The 15,080-nt window shown below is 67.0% G+C and overlaps 1 protein-coding gene and 1 long non-coding RNA gene across 6 annotated transcripts in view; one reads left to right on the top strand and one right to left on the bottom strand.

The window, feature by feature from the left end:
• GPSM1 (G protein signaling modulator 1) overlaps nt 1-15,080 on the bottom strand; it is a 35,042-nt gene extending 19,962 nt beyond the window's left edge. Inside the window, exons 1-5 of one of the 5 annotated variants that reach the window (XM_061434064.1) lie at nt 14,990-15,080; nt 2,357-2,578; nt 1,318-1,453; nt 502-644; nt 150-273 (exon numbers count right to left, since the gene is read on the bottom strand). In XM_061434064.1, the coding sequence (XP_061290048.1) occupies nt 150-273; nt 502-644; nt 1,318-1,453; nt 2,357-2,577 (624 nt within the window). In that variant the 5' untranslated portion in view covers nt 2,578; nt 14,990-15,080. Of the gene's footprint in view, nt 1-149; nt 274-501; nt 645-1,317; nt 1,454-2,356; nt 2,579-4,326; nt 4,635-9,697; nt 9,913-14,989 lie in introns of those variants that run through there. The other 4 variants (XM_061434063.1, XM_061434062.1, XM_061434061.1 and 1 more) reach the window with 4 other exon arrangements.
• Nucleotides 10,015-11,056, top strand: LOC133257728 (uncharacterized). Its single transcript, XR_009739668.1, has 2 exons — nt 10,015-10,132; nt 10,795-11,056. It is a non-coding gene; the product is annotated as an uncharacterized LOC133257728 (long non-coding RNA).

Genomic DNA, 15,080 nt, shown 5'->3' with positions numbered 1-15,080 from the left:
GCTCACCTCCTTGGGCAAGGCCATGGCCTCTGGGAAGCTGCCCAGCAAGGGGCTGGGGGCAGCCCGCCGCCCCGCTCACCTTGTGGAAGGCCATGGCCTCTGGGAAGCTGCCCAGTGAGGGGCTGGAGGCAGCCCGCCGCCCCGCTCACCTCCTTGTGGAAGGCCGTGGCTTCTGCGAAGCTGCCCAGCAGGTAGTGGGTGTTCCCCAGGTTGCCATAGGCCCTGCCCTGGGCCGCCCGGTCACCCAGCTCCTTCACCAGGGACAGGTTCCTCCTGGAGGCCCAGTGCGTGTGAGCCGTATCCCTGCCAGCAACGCCCCGCCGCCCGCCCAGGCCAAAGGATGCTGAGCCCGTGGCCCCCAGGGGTGATGCCCCCTAATGGGAGCAGCTCGGTGCTGAGCTCGAGGACTCTGGTTTTCGGGCGCCGAGGCCCGTCAGGCCAAAGCCAGGGGTGGGTGCTGTGGGGAGGGGGGCTGCCCGGGGCCCCGCCCGCTCTGCTCACTCATAGAACTCGGAAGCCCGGCGCAGTGTCTCGCGGACAGCAGGCGGCAGGTGCCCCGGGTCCTGTGCGGCAGTCCAGGACAGCTGCTTGCCCTTGGCATGGTACACATTGCCAATGTTGTACAGAGCCCTCGCCTCCCCGACCTGGGGGTGACACCGAGACCGGGGCTGCCTCCAAAGCTGCAGTCCCAAGGAGCCGGGCACCCAGACCCTGCACGCACACAGCTGGTGTTCCCACGGCCTGATTTGTGGTCCCCCCTGCCCCTGGGGCTACGAGTGCAAGGGCATCACCTTGTCCAGACACTAAGGTAGGGGTCACGAGGAGGGGTCTGTCCCTCCCGGGTCACCCCTCTGATACTCCAGCTAAGGGCTCCGGCTCTGCCACCTCCAAGGGGGCCCAGGCCGAGTCGGTGACCTCTCTGCGGTGGAGCCCTCCCACAGCAGTGATGTCATCCATACAGAGGAAGGGACGCTGACCCCACAAGGTCACCGGAGGACACTGAGCAGCCGTCAGGGGCCCAGCAGAGCCTCTCTGCCCAGGCTTCCTCCCAGAGCCACTTCCACCCCCGCCGCCCCCTGGCCCAGCAGTAACAAGCACTGTCGGTGGACTCAGCGGAGAGGTCGGTGAGAGGGGAGCGGACGTGGAAGACGGGGGCCCGGGACTCAGCCCCACGGCCTCTGCGTGAGCCAGAAGCACCCTTGTTTCTGAACAGGGACCGTCCCCCGTCTTCCTCCCAGCTAGGGCGCCCGGGACCCTGGGTGGTGTCCTCTGGGGCCCAGTCCCAGCCGGGGCGCCTGGCCAGCACTGCCTGCCCACCTTGTCCCCCTGCTCCTGGGCGATGTCCAGGTGCCGCTGGCAGCAGACGACAGCCTCGTCAAAGCGGCCCAGCACCTTGAGCGTGTTGCCCAGGTTCCCACTGGCCTTGGCCTCCCCCATGCGGTCACCAATGGTCCTGGGGGGCAGAATGGAGTGAGGGGCTGAACCGAGGACTGAGCCCAGCGTAGACCTGCATGAGGGCCTCGGAGGACCGGGGTGACCCCTGCAGTCCCTGGGATGGTGCTGGGCAGGGGTTCCGTGGTGAGCGGGCCAAGCCCAGGATGGACCCTCCACCAGGCCAGGTCTCGGTGAGGCCCTGGTAAAACCCGGTTTCAAGGCCGGGAACACCGGGAGCCTCGCGATGGGAATTCACCCTGTGGCAGCTCTGTTGGCGCACACGACCTCGGCTGGCTGGTCCCGAGAGCAGGGCTCAGGGCTGGAGGCGGAGGCCTGTGGCCAAGGTGCTCGGAACAGAGAAGCCCAGCCCCCGCCTAGGAGGTCTGGGGGCTGGGGTGGGGGGTGGACAGGGAGGGTCAGCAGGCGGCGGGGCGGGGCGGGGGGAAGCTCTAGAAGCCAGAGGAGAATGGAGCCCCTGGGAAAGGGGGGCGTGTGGGAGGGCGGGGGTGGGGCCGGGGGCTGAATGGGCGGGGCCGGCAAGGAGGAGGACTGCTCGGGTGGAGCAGGGCGGGCCCCCGCCAGGGGCAGGCCACTCGGCACGTGACGGGTGGGGGCGAGGCCTGAAATGGGCGGGGCCGGGGCCTGAAATGGGCGGGGCCGACAAGGGGGCGGGCCCCTAAGGGCAGGCCACTCGCACGGGGAGGGCGGGGGCCTGAATGGGCGGGGCCGAAAAGGGGGCGGGCCCCCAGGGGCAGGCCACTCGAACGGGCGGGTGGGGCGGGCGGGGGTGTGGCCGGGGCCTGAATGGGCGGCCCCCACGCGGGAGGGAATGGGGCGGGGCCGGGGGCTGAATGGACGGGGGCGGCAAGGGGGCGGGCCCCGAGGGTCGAGCCACGCGCGGCGGGTGGGGACGCCGGCTCACCGGGCCAGCAGTAGGTCGTGCTTGTGGTACTCCAGCGCCCGCGCGTACTCTTTCAGGTAGAAGTAGGCGTTGCCCAGCTGGCTGTAGATGGCACTCAGCGTCTTCAGGTCTTCGGTGCCCACCTGCACGGCGGCCTCAAAGAAGGCCACGCCCGCCTTGAAGTCGCCCGCCTTGCACAGCCGCTCACCCTCCAGGGCCAGCTCTAGGCACGAGGCCTCCATCCTGGTCAGAGAGGACGGGTCAGGGGTCCCAGCGGGCCCCTTAAGGCCATCAGGCCTGGGGCCCTGGCTCCTCCTCGCCACGACGGGGCCCCCCGGACGGCTGGGGCCCGGCTCCCTTTGGATGAACGCGCAGAGGCAGCTCTGGGTGGGGAGGCGAGCCCACCCCCAGGCCAGCACGCTGTGTGGCTCGCGGTGCCAGAGCCTCACTGCCCTTCCCCACCCGCCCCATCCCCAAGCCCGGGCCCCAGACTGCCGGGAGAAGGCATGAGTGCAGCTGCAGCCGCCCCTGCAACCGGAGGACACGGCCTCCATCCCGACTCCTGGCCGCTGGGCGGAGGGGCTGCCCCTGGGCCGGGTGCCACCCGCCACCCTCCAGAGGGGCACAGCGGCTTGGGGCGGGCCCTGATGCCCGCTGAGGACGGGAGGCTCACGGGGTCATGAGATGGTCGGGGCCACATCAGTGGGAGCTGATCCCAGCCCCTTCCCTGTCCTGTGTCCTAGAGTGGGGCCCAATCTCCAAGCTCTCGGAGGGAACTAGGCTGTCCCTGTGCCAGCCTCCTAACCTCTGGGGGCAAGGCTGCATCTGAGCCGATGTCCTGTCCTGGGGCCAGAGGGGGATGGGGGGGTGGCAGGCACAGAAGGAGTCTTGGTGGGGGGCCTGAACAGAGGGTGGGGACTCCTGCCACCCCACCCCGCTGAGACAGCCCGCAAAAGTGCGCCCCGGAAAGGTGGGAGACAGCTCAAGAACCTGTCCCCGTCCCCTTACTCCCACCGCCTTTGCGTGTCGCCAGAGCTTGTGGAAGAGTAACTTAAAGTGTGCTCGCCAAACAGCCCGCTGCACCCCCGAGCTCATCCCTGCCTCATTAGGACTGAGCAACGACCAGGAGTTACCGGGGGAGCCAACGTTATTTCCCTAAGAAACAGGCAACATTTTCTAGGCCAGTGCTTCTCAACCGCCCTATCCAAATGCCTCTCTGAGACAGATCACAGCGCCCATTCGCGCTGCCCCTGGGTCGTCGAGAAAACCAGGTGACGCCTTGAGAACAGGCTGGGACACAGCTGCGAACCCCCCGAGAAGCCGAGCCCTGTGCCCTGCACCCCACAGGCTCAAGGCGTTCCCCGGGCGGCCCCCCACATCGGGGTCACTGATCCTCCCCTCCCGGAGGGTGCAGGGCCCACGCCTGGGGACCCCAGCCTCTCCGAGACTCAAGCAGAGCCCTGCAGCCTCTGAGAGCTGGAGGTCAGGGACCTGGCCTTGAGACCCGGCTGTCAGACTCGTCAGCGTGTCCCGCTGACAACACGCCCGCCTCACCGAGCGCCCTGCCCTCCAGACGCCACATCACTGCCCACGGGCAGCGGCACCCCCACAGCCAGGGCCATGCATGGGGCTCCTTAATTAAGGCCTGCTCATCCCTGCCCAGCTGCTCGCCACACAGCCAACTGCCCTCTCCTCCCCGGGGACTCAGGGTCTAAAACGTGGGCGTTTCCAGAGCCCCGCGGGCACTGGCCCCAATCTGATCACAGGAGCCGCCCCCTCCCTGCCCAGACATGTGGCAGCAGTGGCTCAGAGCAGAGGTTTCTGGTGCAGGCAGGACCCTGGGCCTAGGCGTCAAGGGTGCAGGGGTGCAATGCCAGGGTGTGTGGCCGTCTCTGGGAGCGCCAATGGGGGGAGGCCTCCCCCTGGGGAGGCGCCAGGCAGGGGGTCCTGGGAGCCCCGCCCCCACCCCTGCAGGTGCCCGCCTGCCGCACCTCTTCCCCCGAAGGTCTCGCATCTTCTGCACGTACAGCCACAGCTCCAGGCCCACGGGCAGCAGCAGCGGGCGCGGGCGTGGGGCACCGTACACCACCTTGCACACAGCCTTCTCGGCCAAGCTCAGGGCAGCGGGCGGGCCCTCCGGGGCAGCAGCCGGCATGCTGGGAGCTCCGGGCCTCCTCCCCGGCCGGCTGCGGGGTCCCCTGCCCGCCCCCCACCCTGGCCCCAGGGCAGCCGGCTCCCACGGACCCTCCAGGTCTCTGGCAGGTTCTCCGCGGCCTCCCAGGGCCTGTGGCGGATCAGAGGATCAAGGGCGGCTCAGAGCTGGGATCAGCACCGTCAGCAGGGCGGGCGGGCGGGAGCCCCGAGGGAGCTTGTCCACACGCTCCCCTCAGGGGCTGGCACACAGCCGCGGGGGTGCACAGCACCAGCGCCCCCCACCCCCAGACTCTTACTGCCCCCCAGCCCTGTGGCCGGTTCGGGGCCAGAATCCGGCCACACAGCACAAAGGAGCCTGGAGCACCTGGTTGGTTTGTGGGAGCACCGAGGACCCAGTGCGGGTGGCCCCCACCCCTGCCCCCAGAGCTGGGATGGGCAGGGTCTTCACTTGGCCTCGCTTCGTCCTCCTGGACCCCTGCCATGTCCGCCCCCGCGCCCAGCCTGGCCTGCGGCAGGGTCAACGGGGGCACAGGGTCCAGGTCACCCTGTTAGTCCCCCGAGCCTCCGGGACGCTGCTGGGTGACCAACACCTGACCGTCGAGTGAGCTCCAGGCCTCGAGTGTCCCCGGGTGCAGGGCCGGGAGGAGCCCGGGGCTGGGACTTGAGATGAGCAGACACCCTCCAGCCACCCCAGAACCTTTCCTGAAAGCTGCCGGCCCCTGGGCCGCCTTGGCAGCGCGCTCCCAGTTCCTCCAGCGCCGTGGCTGATAAGGAGGCTGGAGAGACCCTCTCTGGGCAAAGGGCAGAGCCTCTGGAGGAGCAGCGGTGGTGGGGGGCGCTCAGTGCCGAGGCCCAGCCCCAGGGCTCGGTTGGGCAGAGCAGCGGGGAGAAGCCCGAGGCCCCTCGGGGCACCGCAGTGGCCTACCCCTGCTGGGCGCTCTGTCCCCCCCACCATGGGCAGCCCCTCCTGCCAGGTCGCTCGCCCATCTCAATCATGGGCCTCGGCCGGGGAGGAGGCCTAGCGAGGCTGCAGCAGGGAACCCGGGACAGGGAGGGAGAGGCTGGGTTCAGGGGCAGTGAGACCCAGGCTGGGCCCTGACCCCCAAGACCACCTATGTCTGAGCAGAGACAGGATGCGGGGGTGGCGGTGGGAGGCCTGGGGCAAAGCCGCCCGGGATACTGACCCAGGCCAGCATCAGCTCACCAGGGTCGGCAGATGCTGCTGCTCTGGCCGGGGCAGGGGGTGTCTGGGAGGGCGCTGGGCGGGTAGATCAAGGGTGCGAGGATGAGGACCGAGGCCAGCCGCAACCCGGTCTGCACCGGACCCTGCTTCTCAGGGGGTCCAGGACAGGGCACCCTCCTCCTGGCCCTGAGGCCTCTGTCCACCCCCGGGACGGCTAAGCTGAGGGGCAGGACAGGGCCTGGACCATGTCTTCCTTGCCCAGCTCCTGCCGATAAGCTGAACCCCCAAACTCTGCACCCTCATGTCAACCCCAGGCCCTTCCTCCGCCTCCTGGGGTAGCAGCCCCCCAACACCCGCACTGCAGGCCATCCTCTCCCCTCCCCCACGAGACCGCCCACCCTGGCCAGGCCCACTTCCTGGCTCAGTGAAGAAGGCTCTGGAAGTCTGTCTCCCCACACCACCTCCGCAGGCCTGGAGGTATCTGTGGGAGCCATGTCTGCTGCGGAGGCACGGGAGCTGTGGCGCCCCGAGGCCACCGTTCAGTATCGGCCTGCCGAGCCGGCCTGCCTGTCCCTGTCCACTGCCCAGGACGCCTAACTGCAAGACGGCAGGGCCTCCAGCAGGCCTGTCCACCCAGAGGCTGCTGGGGCACGAGACGGGGGCTCCCTGGGGCCCTGGGCCAGACTGGCCAGGGCTTTCAGGGCCCGGAACTGCGGTCTTAGTTCCCCCTTCGCGAGCCTCACCCCTCAAACCCAGAGAGGGGCAGCCCATACACCTGGGATTTGCCACGTGGGCTAAACAGGTCCCTAACTGCTAACCGACAGTCCCCCACAGCCTGGGGAGAGACCGGGCCCCCAGCCTCAGAGGCCTCAGGGACCACGCTGCCTGCCCCAGCCGGGCCACATCCACCTGTGAGATCCGCTCTCCAGCACCAGTGTGGCCCAGAACATCTCTCCTTCAAAGTGGCTGACCAGGGTCAGCCTTCCCAGCAGCCAGACCACAGTGGCCAGGAGGCAGGGAACCGTCTGCCAAGCTCCCGCCACCTGCCCACTGGCTTACCAGTTAATGAAGTGCTTATTGACCGCCCAGCGGCCAACCTTGCTGTTCCGGCCACCACGTCACCCCCGATACCTCTCCCACCCGTCCTCGGCGTCCGAGAGTAGCCATCAGCCCTGGCCCCTACTGCCCTGCCCTCTGCCCACACAGGCCCCCATCCACCTGTCTCCCCAGACGGCCCAGTGTCCCCTGGGGGCCATCGCAGAGGCTCACCAGGCAGGGGCTGGGTCCCCATCGACCCCTCTCTGATAAAGGCAATCATTCCTGTCCAAGGCCGTCACCCACATTCTGGGTGCCTGGGCAGCCGCCCCAGGGCCCCCGCTCACCCCATCCTGCCATCCCCAGAGCGAAGCCACACTGACTCCCCTTCAGTCTTGGGGGTGATCTCAGAACAGCAGGGACAGGCGGCCTGGTGGGGGCAGGAATCACTGAAGGGGAGAGGCGTGTCTGTCACAAGCTTCAGAAAGCAAGCGCCTGAGGATCGCACGTCCAGGGAGCCCAGTGGCATGGCATCCCCTTCCGGGAGCCTGCTGATGGGGGCACCTCTAATGAGCCCCCTACCCCACTCTCCCCTCCCAGCCCCCACCAGGAGCACTCAGCTGCTGGCCTCACAGAAGGCAGGAGTTCAGAAGAGGACAGCCCACGGCTCCCCACTTTGGGGGCTTCTTGGCTACCCGCCCATTCTCCCCGGGCCCTCCGCCCCACACCTCTGCCCTGGGGAAACAGGCCCAGGGGCAGTGCACCAGGGTTCTCAGTATTAATCGCTCCTGTGAGACCCCACCCACTTCTGCCTACCTGACCTGGTCCCCTCTCCAGGGCCCCCTCGGGACATGGTGGGCTTGTGGACACATTCACGCTCAGGCTCCTCTCAGTGCCAGTTCAAAGCCCAAATCCAGGACCCACTTTGTAAGAACCGAACTCATCTCCCCAGGTAGGAACATTGGTGTGGGAAGGGGAGCCACCAGGCTGCGGGGGCAGTGGGGGGGAACAAGGCAGAGGAGACCCGACCTGGCCCCAGGGAGCCCCCCACATGCTGGGGTTTCTGGGACAGCCACCCGTGGAGTGCTCAGACACAATGGCTCCTGTCCGTGGGGCATCCACGTGCCCAGCTGCAGGCAGCCCTGTGCTCCCACACCACAGCGGGGCTCCCTGGACATTCAGGCTCCCAAGGGATAGCTTTCTGGCGGCCTCTGGAAGCCGGTTCCGAGCAGAAAGAACCCTGCGCACACCCAGCCACGCTCAGGTCCGACCCCCATCCCCATGGGCCTCCTCACAGGCCATGAAAGCAGGCTCCTGGCCATGAGCTCGGACTCTCTGCCAGGTCTGCCCCCCCAACCTCCACCCAGGGCTCAGCCTGCAAGGAGTCCAGGCGGGACCCGGGGGCCTCTCGCGTGTTCGCTTTGCGCTCTGCTGCCCTGCCCACAGACGGCTCCCCCAGGCCACTGGTCCTTGTCCCTGTACCCGCCCACACCCCAGGCTCCCGGGTCAAGCCTAGGGGAGGCTAGCACAATGTGGACCGCATGCTCCGCCCGCAGGGTCTCCCAAGGCTAAAGCGCCCAGGGGCCCCCTCCACCCACAGCTCCCCTGCACACACATGCACAGCCAGATCACCGCCTGTCATTCTTCCAGAACGTGGCCTCCACCGTGGGCAGACGTGGCCCGTAGAGCCCCCCATTCCCATGGGGGCAGGGGGTAGGGGGGTTTGCCATGCAAGAGTCCTCAAGGACAGGCCTCCGGGGTCAGCTGTCAGTAAACCCACTGGCAAGCTCCTCCCCCTGCGTGGGGCCCAGGAGTCAGGCCGGGGGCTCAGCGCTCCATTCCGAGACCACACAATGGGGGCTGTGTCTCCAGCCAGCAGCACAGACCAGACAGAGGTGGGAGGGGCCGCCAGGGCCTCATTCCACAGGTCGGGGTGGGGAGGGGTGATGGAGGGGCAGGGGGGGCACCCAGCGGAGGTTTGCGGCTGGGCTGGAGAATCCGTGTAGGCCACACTAGGCCCCTTGAGGAATCAGAAGCCCCCCAGGTCTTAAGGATGGCTGGGGGAACTGGATGAGGTCACTCCAAGGCAGGGGCCTGTCCAGGCCATGAGGAGCCAGGCCTGCCTCTGGGATCCACAGCCAGGAAGCGGGCCCTGCCCAGCACTCGTGCCGGCCCCGCTCTGCCGGACACCTGCACATGAAGGCAAGCCCTGAGAGACCTGTGCCCTCCCCACCCCAGGTCAGGCCCAGGGCGTCAACTTGTAGCACACCCTTGACCAGCAGGGAGTCACCAAGCAGGCACGCGGCCCAGGGGCAGAGCCACCCCATCATCCCTGATGGGCGCAGGGCGCAGGGCCCGGGCCGCTGGCATCACCCGGGAACCCGCCCCAGGCAGGCACCTTTTCAGGCAGGCACACACCCACCCAGCTGCCTGGCTCTGTAACCCCAGCCCAGCTGCAATCTGCTGAAGCAGAGGCACCTGGTGGGTGGGGGGTGACCGGCCCCACCCGTGACACACCCGTGGTCCCCTCCCCACAAGTCCTGTGGCAGTGGGAAGGAGGTGCCAGGCTGGGGAGAGAAGTCCTGGCAGCCCCCCACCACACACCTGCTGTGCTAGAGGCCAGATGCTGGCAGGGCAGGGCTGGAGTAGGGGCCCCTTTCCCAGCCCTGGACACTGTGGTGAGAGGGGCCCATCTTGCCCACCCCCTAGCCGCCCCTCCCTCGCCGGTTTCCAGGGGGTGGGCTGTGGCAGGCCCAGCGCCCCCAGCCTCGGACTCCCCTTCCTCCGCCCTGGGGCACCCTGAGCCCCCGACACCCTCCTTCGGCACCCCGCGTCCCCCCACCCCCGCCGGCCCACTGGGAGGGGCGTCCCCGCCACGTTGCGCGCCAGCCGCCGCCGCCGCCTTTGTTCCGGGCCGGCCGCTCCCGCCTCCTGCGTCGGCGGCCCCCGCCGCCCGGTCCCCGCGCGTCCCCGCCGCTCGCCCAGCCCACCTGGAGTAGAGGCGCCGGGCCGGGCCGGGCAGCTCGTCGGCGGCGGGAGGCGCCGGGCCCGCCATGGGGTCGGGGGAGCCGAGGGCCGCGGGCCGCGCACCCCACGCTCGCGCCGGCCCCCCGCGCCCGTCCGCGGGCCGCGGGCCGCTGTCCACCGCCCGCCCGTAGTCCGTCCGTCTGTCCGTCCGCGCGGGCGGGAGGCGCCGAGGAAGTGATGCGCGCGACGCCGCCCCTCCCGCCGTGGCCGTGATGTCACCGCCGCCCGCGGGGGAGGGGGCGCGGGCCAGAGCCGCCGGTCCCTCCTCTGTTCGCGCGGGTGGGGGAGGGGAGACAGCGCCGGGGGTGGGGGCCCCCCGCGGGGCGGGGGCGGGGCAGAGCCTTGGGGGTTCCTCTGGCACCGGCCTGGAGGGTGCGCCCCCAACGACCCCCTCCACGGTGAGTGCGGGGGAGGGGCTGGCCGTCAGCCTGGCTGCGGGGGCTTCTGGGGCCTGGGAGGCCCCTTCTTCCACCCGGTTGGAGGCCCTCCTGCCTTTGTTTGGCAGGTGACCCCTCCTCCCTTCGGTGGTCCTCTGTCTTTCCTCTGGACCAGCCCCAAGGTGCCTCGGCCACTTCTCCAAATGGGCAGTGGGTGCAGGGCACCCCGGGGGTGCCTTCCGCACACTTTGGCGAGGCCATCCCCCACGTGAATTGGGGCACGTGGGAGGGTGGAGCAGCCTCAGGCAGGGCCTGAGTGTGTGTGTGTGTGTGCGCGTGTGTGTGTGTGTGTTGGGGGTCAGCTGGCCTGGGAAGGCCAAGATTCTGCAAGCCTGCCCACCACTCTGCATTTCTCACTTCTGAGACCTTGGTTGGCAGCCTCCCCACACCCAGCCTTGGTCTTCGCTGTCTGTGAAAACCGAGGAAGGCTGCAAGGAGAGTGGCTGGCTGCCCACCCACCTGAGCCCAGCGTCCCAGCACCAGGCCGCCTCCTCTCCTGGGGATTCCTGGGGCCCCTGACGGGTGACGTGGCCTCGCCTCCACCCCCCGGGTTCTGACTGCTCTGGGGTGGGGGTGGTCTCACAGGTTCTGTCCTAGACCCTTCTCAATCTCCGCCCTCCCAGTGCAGTCAGAGAACTCCAATCCTGGAAAAGTTGCCGTGACCCAACGGGACAGGGACGAGTCTGGGGACGGGAAATGGGCTGCTTTCCCCTGGGGACACACTGGCCCCTTCCCGGAGCACTGCCCTAAGGTCAGGAAGATGCCAGCCAGCCAGGCCGCTCCAGCCAGACCTTCCGCTTCAGCCAGGACCCTCGGGAGAGTGCAGCCCACAGGACCCTGGCTTCAGGCAAAGGCAGCGTAAATAAACACGAGATTAAAAAAGGGCTCTTGGCCCCGAGCTGGTCTGTTTTTCCTGCGGAAGAGGCAGCGAAGATGAGAACCATCTGTGCCCAGAGCGCAGCGGCCGGCGGCTCAGCCCACGCACCCTCCCCTGGTGACCACAGGAGCTGGGCAGGGCCTTGTTCTCAGGCCTGGCTGCGGCCCCGAGCTGACCCCTACGGAGTGCAGGGTGCTGAGGGCAGCTCCCTAGGCCTGCCTCCTTGGGGCACCCCTGGGCTGGCGTCAGAGGACGAGGGCCCCCTTCCTGTGCCAGGCCTGCGCTCAGTGTCCCCAGGAGGCCACCGCTCTGGCTCCCTACGGTCACCTGGGTGTGCAGCCAACTGCCGTGTGTCAGGAAGGCTGCCCTCATGGTGATGTGCTGTGGGGGCAGATGGGGGTGGTCCCTGCAGAAGGGTGGGGTGGGTATCTTCTCTCGTCCTTCCTGGGAAGGGGGAGACCCGTGGGAAGCTGGAGTCCCTGGGCTGGAAGGGTCTTCTATCAGAGCTTCCCCAGGGGAGCTAGGACCATCTTGGGGGTGCTGGGCAACGGGCCAGGCTCAAGCTGGCCTGAATCAGGCCCTGCCCACCCCAACCCTGCTGGGTGCCTGGCACAAGTTGCTTTCCCTGTCTTGAGTTTCCATTCTGCCCCTCAGGGTTCAGCGGCCCTATGCCGCTGGGGTCGGGAAGGATCGTGGGTCCAGACAGTGATGGTCACGTTGCTGGGCGGCAGTCAGAGCTCAGGGTGCCTACCGTTGGGACTGTGCTTCTTCCCCTCTGGGCCCCTGCAGGCAGTCCTTGGCACACGGCACGGAGGTGTGTCTTCTCCCGTCCAGGGACCCGACCGACTCTCGTGGAGAGGACCCAGGAGGAGGGTGGAGTGTGGACGGGCAGCACGTGGCCACCCAGGTGTGAAACTAAGTGTGCCTCAGCTCCACGGAGAGCAGGGGGCTGCCGGGAGGCAGGTCTGGGGGAGGAGGGGTCCTGGGGGCAGCAGACCTGGCTCACCACCCTCCCATCCGTTCCGCTCACCCTCGGGGCTGCTCCTCCTTCCCCCCGGCCTCCCAGGGGGTTGGGGGGGCAGAGACCTGCTGCCTGCACACACCTGCGCTCTGCATGTCCTGTCGTGTAAATTCTCCCCTGTGACGCTCGGAGCGCCCGCCCTGGCAGAGTGTTCCGACAGGAGGCCGTGAGCACACCCCCTCCATCCATTCCCGAAGGAGTGTAGGGAAGAAAAACAGTTTCCCACCTGGATCCTCCTTCCAGCCCCAGTTAACAGGTGGCAGCAAGACGATGCCGTGGGTGGCGCAGGCAGCGATGCTGGATCTTGTCCCCAGACGCACCACCGCTCTCGAGCCACGCCCCCCTCCCACCGCACTCAGAGTACCAACCCTGCTGCTGGCGGCTGTCAGCAGCGCCGCCTCCGCCGGGGGGCAACTGCCGCGTGCCTGTCCGCCAACACTCAGCCCTCCCTGGCATCCGCTTCATCAGCACGCCCTTCCCCTTGGTGAGCAGACCGGACACTGATGCCCTAGGTCACCAGGCTGGGTCTCAGGGGAACTGAGGTCAAGCCCGGTTTCCTAACTGACCCCTTCCTGGGCCTGTCCCCGAGACAGGCCAGCAGGGAAGTGATGCTGGACAGTTGCAGGGGTCTGGCTGAGCCTTTGGGGGTGGAGAGGCCTTGGGCCTCTGGAGAGAGGAGGGCACTCAAGGCCGACATGGGCCTCAGGTGAAGACCAGGCTGGGAGAAGGTAGTCAGGCTGCCCGGGGCCATCCCTGCACAAAGAACCAGCTCCGAGGCTCAGGCAGGACATGCGAGCTCTGAGACAGCCCCCACCCCAGGTGTTTGCTGGGGCGGGGGGCAAGCTGAGGATGACGTGGTGGCCGGCGGGACAGCTCCCAGTCCCTGCCTCCTCCCACCCCCCCATGCCCCCCTTCCCCACTAGACTGCTCCTGCAGGGCCCAGGGGGGCCTGGGTCACCCCCAGGTACCACCAGCAGAGATGCCCAATCTGGGACCCGAGGCAAAAGGTAAACGGGGAGAGGGGAGAGACCCAAACACACAAATGCACGCACACACATGCGTGCACATATGTGCTTAGATAAAAAGAACACACATTTTTACCATCATTTCTAATAATCTCATAACCCTGAGAAAGAACTCGCTCTACTGCACAGCTCTGGGGTACGTGCCATCCATTGCCCCGAGGCCCCCAAGACACCACCCGCCGCCACTTCCTCTCCTTGAGGCCTCGATGTCCCTGGAGTGGGAGCTCTGGGTGGGCAGTGGGTTTTTGCAAGAAGCCCGGAAGGAAACGGTCTGCCCACCCCAAGGTCCTGAGGGCCTCACGGGGAGAGGACACGCCCAGGAAATAGCTGGAGGTGTGCTCGGAGCCGCACGCCACCGCGTCATCCAGTGACACCCGGCCACACGGCATTTCTGGGCCACCGGCTGGCAGCTTTGTCACCGGGTTTGTGGCCCTGGGCCCTGTGGGGAGGAGGCAGGTGCCTATGGGGCAGGCCCGTGCTCACCTGTCCAGAGCGGGCTCACCCCTGGCTGATGGGACCGAAGCTCCCGCCCCCTGCCAGTCTGTGCCCCCAGGCCTGGCAGACACTGTGAGTGCTGGAGAGAGATGGAGGGAGAGAAAGAGAGGGAGAAACAGAGACAGAGAGAGACAGAGGGAGAGACGGAGAGACAGAGAGTCAGGGAAAGAGACAGAGACAGAGAGAGGGGAGTGTATTTGGGCTCCAGGCTCTTCAGGTGGCTCCAAGTCCCCCAGGCCTTGGGTGTGGGCTGGGAGGGGATATCTTTTATCATCAGCCTAAGTGTGTTAGTTGGTCAGTCATATCTGACCCTTTGCAACCCCATGTACTGTAGCCTCTGTCCCTGGAATTCTCTAGGCAAGAATACTGGAGTGGGTTGCCATTTCCTTCTCCTGAGAATCTTCCAAACACAGGGATTGAACCTGGGTCTCCCACATTGCAGGCAGATTCTTTACCATCTGAGCCACCAGGGAAGCCCACCCACATCCTCGTAAACCAAACAGAATTAGGAAGTCAAATCCACTGCTTCAAATAAATGCTCGGAAGCCCCCAGGGGAACAGAAAGTGCGGTGGGTTTCTTCTGTTGGTGGGGTTCTACGCCCACCGGCATCTCTCCATTCCAGCAGCGTGACGGTGGGTGGTGGCCCGAGACCCTCTGGGGAGGGGAAGCCAGGCCAGGCTGGGTTTAACAGCCCAGATGCCTGGGTTCACTTTGGACCCGGGCCCACCTCTCTGACCCTTACCTCCCACACTGGGACAATGACGGAGGCCCAGTCAGCGCTGGGTAAACACAACCTTATGGGCCGTGGCCTCTGTGTAGTCTCCTAGGGCTGCGATGACAAATGACCACAGCTGGGTGGCTTCAAGTGGCAGAAATTGTTCTCTCAGCTCTGGAAGCCGGAAGAATTTGGGTGCTGGTGGGGTCCCGCTCTGTGTGAAGGGTCCAGCAGGGGTCCTCCCTGCCGCTTCCAGCTCCTGGAGCTCCAGGTGTCCCTTGGCTTGTGGCCGAGTCCCTCCCCTCGCTGCCTCCATCCTCACGTGTCACCCTGCTTCCCCCTGTGTCTGTGCTCTCTGTCTTTCCTCCTGAAAGGACTTGCATGGGATTTAGGATCTTAATTTCACCTGCAAGGGCCCTTTCTCCCAAATGAGGTCACGCTTACCACTGTAGGTGGGTGTCTCTTTGGGGACCACCCTTTACCCCACTGCACTCACATCTCAGAATTGCACTTACAAGGCTTGCCCACAACGTGGGTCATGTAACACATGTAGTTCTGTAGTTTTCTGCTCTCAGTTAACATTATGTTGTGAGCATCATGGGGACATCATAGATACGGTCAGAGGTGGAGGCTGAGTGACATTCACCCTGCGGCTGTGTCACTGTCGCGTAACCAGGTCCTTACCTGTGGACACAGGCCGGGCAGGGCGCCTGTGTGCTCCAGGTGGGCAGGGACCCGCCGCGATCGCTGCAGCTCCTGGTGCGGGGCTGACGCT

The sequence above is a fragment of the Bos javanicus genome, chromosome 11 (assembly GCF_032452875.1).
Source record: "Bos javanicus breed banteng chromosome 11, ARS-OSU_banteng_1.0, whole genome shotgun sequence".
Taxonomy (NCBI): Eukaryota; Metazoa; Chordata; class Mammalia; order Artiodactyla; family Bovidae; genus Bos; species Bos javanicus.
Note: the sequence above shows the minus strand (reverse complement) of the source record. Positions and strands in the feature narration are given on the sequence as shown.